Source organism: Oncorhynchus kisutch, linkage group LG17 (assembly GCF_002021735.2).
Source record: "Oncorhynchus kisutch isolate 150728-3 linkage group LG17, Okis_V2, whole genome shotgun sequence".
Lineage (NCBI taxonomy): Eukaryota > Metazoa > Chordata > Actinopteri > Salmoniformes > Salmonidae > Oncorhynchus > Oncorhynchus kisutch.
The window spans coordinates 14666716-14677504 of record NC_034190.2 but is presented as its reverse complement, the minus strand read 5'-3'; the positions used below and the strand labels follow the sequence as shown (position 1 = coordinate 14677504).

The following is a 10789-nucleotide window of genomic DNA, read 5'->3' as shown; positions in this document are numbered from 1 at the left end:
CTTCACCTTCGCCCCAGTCTGAGGTCCTACGCGCTCTGGAGAAGGTTTTCATCAATGATCTCTGTATTTTGCTACGTTCATCTATCCCTCGATCCTGACTAGTCTCCAAGTCCCTGCCGCTGAAAAACATCATCACAGCATGATGACGCCACCACCATGCTTCACCATAGGGATGGTGCCATGTCCTCCAGATATGACGCTTGGAATTCAGGCAAGGTGATCAATCTTGGTTTCATCAGACCAGAGAATCTTGTTTCTCATGGTCTGAGAGTCCTTTAGGTGCCTTTTGGCAAACTCCAAGCAGGCTGTCATGTGCCTTTTGCTGTAGAGTGGCTTCTGTCTGGCCACTCTACCATAAAGGCCTGATTGGTGGAATGCTGCAGAGATGGTTGTCCTTCTGAAAGGTTCTCCCATTTCCACAGAGGCACACTGGAGCTCTGTCAAAGTGACCACCGGGTTCTTGGTCACCTCCCCGACCAAGGCCCTTTTCCCCCGGTTGCTCAGTTTGGCCTGGGCGGCCAGCTCTAGTAAGAGTCTTGGTGGTTCCAAACTTCTTCCATTTAAGAATGATGGAGGCCACTGTGATCTTGTGGACCTTCAATGGTGCCTTGACACAATCCTGTCTCGGAGCTCTACGGACAATTCCTTCGACCTTATGGTTTGGTCTTTGCTCTGACGTGCACTATCAACTGTGGGACCTTATATAGACAGGGGTGGGCCTTTCCAAATCATGTCCAATTAATTTAATTTACCACAGGTGGACTCCAATCAAGTTCTAGAAAAATCTCAAGGATAATCAATGGAAATAGGATGCATCTGAGCTCAATTTCGAGTCTCATAGCAAAGGGTCTGAATACTTATGTAAATAAGCAAATTTTTGTTCATTTTTAATACATTTGCAAAATTGTTTAAAAAATACTGTTTTTGCTTTGTCATTATGGGATATAGTTCTCTACTTATGTAATTGATATGTATTAGGAAATAGGCCTTTCTTCTTTGACCAAGACTCTTATTCAATATTCTATCAAATACAGGTCAGGTACAGATGTAGGATCTTAACTTGAGACAGTTTACTACAGCAGGAAAAGAATACTGCAGCAACAATGTATTTGAATGATTATGTGAATTACAGTGGAGGCTGCTGAGGGGAGGCAGCTCATAATAATGGCTGAAATGGAGTCAATGGAATGTTATCAACCACATGGAAACCACATCTTTGACGTGTTTGATACCATTCCATTTACTCCATTCCAGCCATTATTATGAGCCGTCCTCCCCTCAGCAGCCTCCACTGGTGGATTATAATTCATGGACATTTAGTAGGGGTCTATCAAAGGACAAAATCTCAATGAGGGGGAGAGTGTTGTTGTTTTTATGCATCCAGGGAACCAGTTGTCTGTTAGGACAGAAATAGGACACATTATAAAGCAGCTCATATGACATTTTCTCACTCCACTCTCCTTGTTGAAAGCTAAGTAGCCTTGCACAAGCCTTGGCATGTGCAAGCCGGAACGGCTCATAGCGTTGAGGCAGCTTGAGAGGAATTGGGCCATATTTGTACAGTCTTCCGATCTCAGGGTGGACACTAACTACAAGGCCACTGAGTTGGTCCTTTTTTAAACATGTATCTTCATACCTTTTAGAGTTCCCAACGGTTTACATTTCTATTGATGTAAAGAGAAAAGCTAATAAAGTTCACCAAGGCAGATCCTGCATGGATGCCCAGAGTTGTGATTGGTTTTTTTATTGGCAAACATCCAGATGTGATGGGGACTATGACAAAATAAAGAATGACATAAGCTCAATGTGTTAAAGTTTTATACTGTATCACTTCCTTAGAGACAAGGCAATATTTTGTAGTGAGTGTGTGGACTATTTACACACACACCTTACCCTTTTAAACAGGGCAAGGTGACCGGAAACATGACCGAATACAAACAGTGTAGCTATTCCCGCTGCAAGGCAATCAAACAAGCTAAGCGTCAGTATAGAGACAAAGTAGAATCTCAATTCAACAGCTCAGACACAAGAGGTATGTGGCAGGGTCTACAGTCAATCACGGATTACAAAAAGAAAACCAGCCCCGTCACGGACCAGGATGTCTTGCTCCCAGGCAGACTAAATAACTTTTTAAAACATGCGGACTCTCCTTCACTGCAGCTGGCATGAGGAAAACATTTAAACGTGTTAACCCTCGCAAGGCTGCAGGCCCAGACGGCATCCCCAGCCACGCCCTCAGAGCATGCGCAGACCAGCTGGCTGGTGTGTTTACGGGCATATTCAATCAATCCCTATCCCAGTCTGTTGTTCCCACATGCTTCAAGAGGGCCACCATTGTTCCTGTTCCCAAGAAAGATAAGGTAACTGAGCTAAACGACTACCGCCCCGTAGCACTCACTTCCGTCATCATGAAGTGCTTTGAGAGACTAGTCAAGGACCATATCACCTCCACCCTACCTGACACCCTAGACCCACTCCAATTTGCTTACCGCCCAAATAGGTCCACAGACGATGCAATCTCAACCACACTGCACACTGCCCTAACCCATCTGGACAAGAGGAATACCTATGTGAGAATGCTGTTCATCGGCTACAGCTCGGCATTTAACACCATAGTACCCTCCAAGCTCGTCATCAAGCTCGAGACCCTGGGTCTCGACCCCGCCCTGTGCAACTGGGTTCTGGACTTCCTGACGGGCCGCCCCCAGGTGGTGAGGGTAGGCAACAACATCTCCACCCCGCTGATCCTCAACACTGAGGCCCCACAAGGGTGTGTTCTGAGCCCTCTCCTGTACTCCCTGTTCACCCACGACTGCGTGGCCACGCACGCCTCCAACTCAATCATCAAGTTTGCGGACGACACAACAGTGGTAGGCTTGATTACCAACAACGACGAGACGGCCTACAGGGAGGAGGTGAGGGCCCTCGGAGTGTGGTGTCAGGAAAATAACCTCACACTCAACGTCAAACAAAACTAAGGAGATGATTGTGGACTTCAGGAAACAGCAGAGGGAACACCCCCCTATCCACATCGATGGAACAGTAGTGGAGAGGGTAGTAAGTTTTAAGTTCCTCGGCGTCCACATCACAGACAAACTGAATTGGTCCACCCACACAGACAACATTGTGAAGAAGGCGCAGCAGCGCCTCTTCAACCTCAGGAGGCTGAAGAAATTTGGCTTGTCACCAAAAGCACTCACAAACTTCTACAGATGCACAATCGAGAGCATCCTGGCGGGCTGTATCAACTGCTCCGCCCACAACCGTAAGGCTCTCCAGAGGGTAGTGAGGTCTGCACAACGCATCACCGGGGGCAAACTACCCGCCCTCCAGGACACCTACACCACCCGATGTCACAGGAAGGCCATAAAGATCATCAAGGACAACAACCACCCGAGCCACTGCCTGTTCACCCCACTATCATCCAGAAGGCGAGGTCAGTACAGGTGCATCAAAGCTGGGACCGAGAGACTGAAAAACAGCTTCTATCTCAAGGCCATCAGACTGTTAAACAGCCACCACTAACATTGAGTGGCTGCTGCCAACACACTGACTTAACTCCAGCCACTTTAATAATGGGAATTGATGGGAAATGATGTAAAATATATCACTAGCCACTTTAAACAATGCTACCTAATATAATGTTTACATACCCCTTCATCTCATATGTATACGTATATACTGTACTCTATATCATCTACTGCATCTTTATGTAATACATGTATCACTAGCCACTTTAACTATGCCACTTTGTTTACATACTCATCTCATATGTATATACTGTACTCGATACCATCTACTGTATCTTGCCTATGCCGCTCTGTACCATCACTCATTCATATATCTTTATGTACATATTCTTTATCCCCTTACACTTGTGTCTATAAGGTAGTAGTTTTGGAATTGTTAGCTAGATTATTTGTTGGTTATTACTGCATTGTCAGAACTAGAAGCACAAGCATTTCGCTACACTTGATTTGATTTGAATTTCATTTATCTGAATTAGATTTAGGGCTTAAACATGAACCGAATAGAACGTTAAAAGCCTGTCGCCCATTAATAAATAAATTCTCAAATTCTAGATCTAATAATTTGTTATAATTAATTACTAGAAACCACTTTGCAAAGTGAGTGGTGCAGCGGTCTAAGGTACTGCATCTCAGTGCAAGAGGCGCCACTATAGTCCCTGGTTCGAATCCAGGCTGAATCATATTGGCTGTGATTGGGCTGTGCCATAGGGCAGCCGCAGGGGTTTGACCGGGGTAGGCCTTCATTGTAAATGAGAATTAGCTCTTAACTGACTTCACAAGTTAAATAAACTAGAAGAAAAACAATAATTAACATTGTCATATGTTTATGTTATGGTCATAAATCTGTTAACAAATCCTTATTCTCATGATACTCCCATAATAGTTTTCATTCCCAAGCTGCCTACATTTATTGTAGTCTCTTTCCACATCAATGTTTGGACCGTATCTATTGCGCACGATGAAGGACGGTTGACATATTGCGTTATTAGTTCAACAGTGTATGAACGTGACGTTGTCTATGATGCAGATCAAAACATTAATCAGGTCGTTCCTACTTCGGGTTTGTATGGAAATTAGCCATTATAGCCCGCCCCTCGAGCCACTTGGGAAAGTGTTTACAAGAGTATAAATGGCTGTACTGATGGTGCGAAAAGTTAGAAGAGTTAGGAGAATTGAACTTGGGAAAAATCTACAACAATGGAGCGCAGTTCATTGATTTTTCTGATCCTTTCATGCTCTTTTTGTTACGTTGTTGCATTTTCACCGAAACAAGGTAAAGAAAAATGATTGTATGTATTTTTTAATACCGTAACTGGTAATAGCCACATTAATATTTTATTCGTTTTTCTCGACGCCAAAATACTTTGCAATCATAATCAATCGATGGGCGTTGGCTCATGACTTTTCAGTAGTGATAAAGTTGTTGTCGACATGAATCTGTACTTCAGAGATTCCTTGACCTAATTTTGCAGCCAGCAATAGTGTTGATGTTGTGTGTTTCTGCTCATTTCAGAGGTGTGTCTACTTCAAGTAGATGAGGGACCTTGCAAGGTATATATCCAACGTTACTACTACAATACTTTCACTCAACAATGCGAAGAGTTTGTCTATGGAGGGTGCAATGGGAATGCAAACAACTTCAAGAGTTTTCTGGCGTGTCAGAAAGCATGTTTTAGAATACCAAGTACGTTTTTATTTGTTTATACAAGTCTGTTTTTGTGTGGTATTCTCAGTAGTTTTTCTTTGCATTTAAATATTCATCAAGTTCAGTTTTATTTTTTTATTTAGACTATAGGCCATTTATTTTATGTCATCAAAACAATTCTAAGTCATGAATTGTATGAACATATAGCCGACAGCACTTTTTTGGACAAGTTTTGTGGTTTTGAAATGGAAATCCAAACCAATTCAGGATAAAAGACGATAGAATGTGACCCATTACATTTTTCAATAGTTCCTATAAGAATGTGTTTCTTTTCACCTTCTCCACCCCACCAGAGGTCCCCCAGATCTGCACGTACCAGAAAGAGGCGGGTCGCTGTGAGGCCTATATCCCGAGCTACTTCTTCAACATGACCACCATGCAGTGTGAGTGGTTCGTCTACGGAGGCTGTCAGGGCAACGAGAACCGCTTTAAGGACCTGTTGTCTTGCATGGAGTACTGTAGACCACAATAGGGAAAACATTTCCACATCCAGTGTTGAGCATGGGTTATAGGGCGGTGCACAATTGGCCCAGCATCGTCGGGGTTTGGCCAGAGTAGGCCATCATTGCAAATAAGAATTGTTTGTAACTGACTTGCCTAGTTAAATAAAGGTGTTCACTCTATTGTGTTATTAACGCTGTATTACTTTGGAATGATGTAGAAACAAGATTAGAGGAAGCTTTTTCATGAAATTTGGCAATTTGATTGCAACCAGCCACATCCTCATCAAAATTCTGGCCATGATGACATGCAATAGTTGATGAGTAATCAGGAACTGAACCTGGATATAAGGACCAGTACAAAAGGACCAACCCTGACGCTCTAAAGGTCATCTCTATCAATACCACAGGAGGTTGGTTGCACCTTAATTGGGGAGGACGGGCTCGTGGTAATGGCTGGTTGCGGAATAGGTGGAATGGTACCAAATACATTGAACACATGCGTTTGATGCCATTCCATTTGCTCCAGTCCAGCCATTATTATGAGCTGTCCTCCCCTCAGCAGCCTCCACGGATCAATACTAGAGGTCGACCGACTATGATTTTTCAATACCGATACCGATTTATTGGAGGACCAAAAAAAGTTGATACCGATTAATTGTCCGATTTAAAAAAAATATATTTTTTATTTGTAATAATGACAATTACAACAATACTGAATGAACACTTATTTTAACTTTATATAATACATCAATAAAATCAATTTAGCCTCAAATAAATTATGAAACATGTTCAATTTGGTTGAAATAATGCAAAAACAAAGTGTTGGAGAAGAAAGTAAAAGTGCAATATGTGCTATGTCAGAAAGCTAACGTTTAAGTTCCTTGCTCAGAACATGAGAACATATGAAAGTTGGTGGTTCATTTTAACATGAGTCTTCAATATTCCCAGGTAAGAAGTTTTATGTTGTAGTTATTATAGGAATTATAGGACTATTTCTCTCTATACCATTTGTATTTCATTTACCTTTGACTATTGGATGTTCTTATAGGCACTTTAGTATTGGCAGTGTAACAGTATAGCTTCCGTCCCTCTTCTCGCTCCTCCCTGGGCTCGAACCAGGAACACAATGACAACAGCCACCCTCGAAGCAGCGTTACCCATGCAGAGCAAAGGGAACAACCACTCCAAGTCTCAGAGCGAGTGAAGTTTGAAACGCTATTAGAGCGCACACCGCTAACTAGCTAGCCATTTCACATCGGTTACACCAGCCTAATCTATGGAGTTGATAGGCTTGAAGTCATAAACAGCGCAATGCTTGACGCACAACGAAGTGCTGCTGGCAAAACGCACGAAAGTGCTGTTTGAATGAATGCTTACGAGCCTGCTGCTGCCTACCACCGCTCAGTCAGACTGCTCAATCAAATCATAGACTTAGTTATAACATAATAACACACAGAAATACGAGCCTTAGGTCATTAATATGGTCGAATCCGGAAACTATCATCTCGAAAACAAAAGGTTTATTCTTTCAGTGAAATACGGAACCGTTCCGTATTTTATCTAAGGGGTGGCATCCATTAGTCTAAATGTTCCTGTTACATTGCACAACCTTCAATGTTATGTCATAATTACGTATAATTCTGGCAAATTAGGCGGCCCAAACTGTTGCATGTACACTGACTCTGCGTGCAATGAACCCAAGAGAAGTGACACAATTTCACCCGGTTAATATTGCCTGCTAACCTGGATTTCTTTTAGCTAAATATGCAAGTTAAAAAATATATACTTCTCTATATTGACTTTAAGAAAGGCATTGATGTTCATGGTTAGGTAAACATTGGAGCAATGATACGCACCGCATCAATTATATGCCACGCAGGACACGCTAGATAAACTAGTTATATCATCAACCATGTCTAGTTAACTAGTGAATGTGATTGATTTTATTGAGTGATTTTTATAAGATAAGTTTAATGCTAGCTAGCAACTTAGCTTGGCTTACTGCATTTGCGTATCAGGCAGGCTCCTCGTGAGGCAGGTGGTTAGAACGTTGGACTAGTTAACTGTAAGGTTGCAAGATTGAATCCCCCGAGCTGTTAAGGTGAAAATCTGTCGTTCTGCCCCTGAACGAGGCAGATAACCCACAATTCCTAGGCTGTCATTGAAAATAAGAATGTGTTCTTAACTGACTTGCCTAGTTAAATAAAGGTGTAAGAATATTTTTTTTTTAATCGGCCAAATCGGTGTCCAAAAATACCGATTTCCGATTGTTATGAAAACTTGAAATCGGCCCTAATTAATCAGCCATTCCAATGAATCGGTCGACCTCTAATCAATACTATACTCAAAGAAGGACCAGTACCAGCCTCCCAAGTGGCGCAGAAATCTAAGGCACTACAGCCTGGGGTTCGATCCCAGGCTCATCGCGCTCTAGCGACTCCTTGTGGTGGGCCGGGCACCAGCAGGCTGACCGCGGTCGTCAGTTGAACAGTGTTTCCTCCGACACATTGGTGCGGCTGGCTTACAAGTTAAGTGTTTAGAAGCGAGGTTGGGCGGGTCATGTTTCGGAGGACGCATGACTCGACCTTCGCATCTCCCGAGCCCGTTGGGGAGTTCCAGTGATGAGACGAGATTGTGATTGGATATCACGAAATTGGGGAGAAAAAGGGGATACAAAACAAAAAAAACTAAGAAGGACCAGTACAAAAAGGACCAATCCTGACACTCTAACAGTCTCTTTTATCAATACTATACTCAAGAGTCACACAGTATCCCAGTGCCTTAATTCTCTCAGTCGTTGTCCTGAAATTATTCCATACATTTCTCTCAGTTGTGCGTCTGTTTATGTTCAGAAGCCGGGGATCAGCCTCTCGGTGGAAAATGAGACGAAGCAAGCTGAAGAGTAGCCTACTCTCTGCCTATTGTCCTGTTTTTCTATAACAATATTATTCTTAAATGATTCCATCCAGTATCCTCTTTCAATTTTATATCTACTTACGTTATTAAGAAACTAGAGATGTAGCCTGGTTACCCATCTATTTAGCTGTTCAACTCCTGGTCACTCCTTGTCATGTTTGGCATGAGAGTTCCATAAGGAGTTGGCGACACATCAGAAACAGGCTGGCACCCAGGCTAGGTTACATTACCAAACAGGCTGGCACCCAGGCTAGGTTACATTACCAAACAGACTGGCACCCAGGCTAGGTTACAGACTACCAGAGATGAGTGTCTTGGTTAATGTTAGCTGAAGAGTAGCCTACTCTCTCCCAGAGTTGTTATAGTTGTTTTATGTGCTTGACAGCTACTCCTGTGCTCTGCCTGGATCCCCTGGATAAAGGAGGATGTGCTGCATCTATACCGCGCTACTACTACAACTCAGCCTCCAGGATGTGTGAGCAGTTCATCTATTCAGGTTGTGGAGGAAGCAGCAACAACTTTATATCCAGACAAAGCTGCATGGACATCTGTGCTAAAGGTATGATAGTGGTCATCACACACACACACACACACACACACACACACACACACACACACACACACACACACACACACACACACACACACACACACACACACACACACACACACACACACACACACACACACACACACACACAGTGTTCTCTGTTTATCTGAAGATATAACTGGGAGGAAGGGAGGGGGTGTTTTTGAATATAATGACCAATAGACTTATTACATCTGCCAGCTCAGCAACCAACTTTGGATAACTTTATAAGTAACATGCTTTATGATTTTGTTCTTTTCTAACTGGGGATTAAGCGCGGCCAGCTTTCAATGAAGTACAGTGCCCAAAACAGCTGGATTACATCTCAATCTCTCAATATTGGCCACATTAATTGGATATTTGAGTAAAATAAAAGTGTATTATATCTGACAGGTATGTGTGGTTTAGGTTAATCTGCACATAGTTTTCAATAGTTTTAGAAGGTTTTAGCAGAGCTGAGGGTCTCCCTGCCCACCAGCATGCAAACGGAACGTTCTGCACCTTACTGGGATGTAATAATGACCTGTATGATGATATATCATTTTCTTTGTTTCAGCTGGGAAACCATGGATAAGCAGAAAAACAGGCAGAAGAGCAGGCATGATGAGAACAACTTCCAAAAACCGTATTAGAATAAAGCCTAATAACAATATTAAATGGTCAACAATTTGATTCAGTGATTTTATTCAAAGGGGCACATGAATTGACTATAATTGAACTATCATTGACATGTTGAATTGTATTTTTCTTACTGCACCATAATTGACTTGCTACTTGCACTGCCTTGTCTGTAATGGTTCATTGTGATGCATAGTTGAAAATAGCAAACCAATCAATCAAATGTGAATCGACCTACACCAGCAGTATTTTTGCTGAGTACGTTTCTCAAGACAGTTTGTATTGTAGTATACATTTACCATGGCAACTATCATACAATGTAAAAATATATTTTTATAGAATTTGTTTAATGTATTTTAGATTTTTTTTTAAATATTTTAACAGTTTACAGTTTTCCACCATTTATGATGAAGTTATACTGAGGCACTGTTTAAATTGTTAAGCAATATTAGCTAAATAATTTATGTATTGTTTTGTGTTTTCAACATAGTACATTTTAACAAAAACCTTTGCTTAACTTTATATTAAGTTTTCACACCATGACATAATGGATATAATAAAATAACTCAAGACATTTTTGTCTGTACACTACTCAGTTGCTTTTCTCCCTTTTGTCCTGAAATTCCACTTTGCCTCTAAATATAATCCTGTTACTAAACAGGAATAAGAACTGAATGTGTGTCCTCTTTTTTCATGTATGCTTGTATTGTCACCATGCCCCTTCTCATCCAAGAGCTTGATACCTGTTTCTCTCCCTATCCCACTTCCTTTCCACCCTAAATCTTTAACTTTCTCTTATCTTGCTTTGACTGGGTTATTTTCAGCCCCTTCAGAACAGCCGGACTAGAGGAGGGTAGCAACCATTACATTTTACATACGCTCTTATCCAATGCAACTTACAGGCGCAATTAGGGTTAAGTGCCTTGCTCGGATTTTTCACCAGCACGGCTCAGGGATTCGAACCAGCGACCTTTCGTTACTGGCCCAA

At 42.0% G+C, this 10789-nt stretch overlaps 1 protein-coding gene across 1 annotated transcript; it reads left to right on the top strand.

The window, feature by feature from the left end:
- Positions 1-4530: 4530 nt before the first annotated feature.
- On the top strand, positions 4531-10392 carry LOC116354518 (tissue factor pathway inhibitor 2-like). The gene is made up of 5 exons (XM_031795151.1): positions 4531-4803; positions 5044-5214; positions 5529-5618; positions 8980-9153; positions 9740-10392. The coding sequence occupies exons 1-5, from the start codon at positions 4728-4730 to the stop codon at positions 9853-9855; spliced, it is 627 nt and encodes a 208-aa protein (XP_031651011.1). The 5' UTR covers positions 4531-4727; the 3' UTR covers positions 9856-10392.
- Positions 10393-10789: the final 397 nt, after the last annotated feature.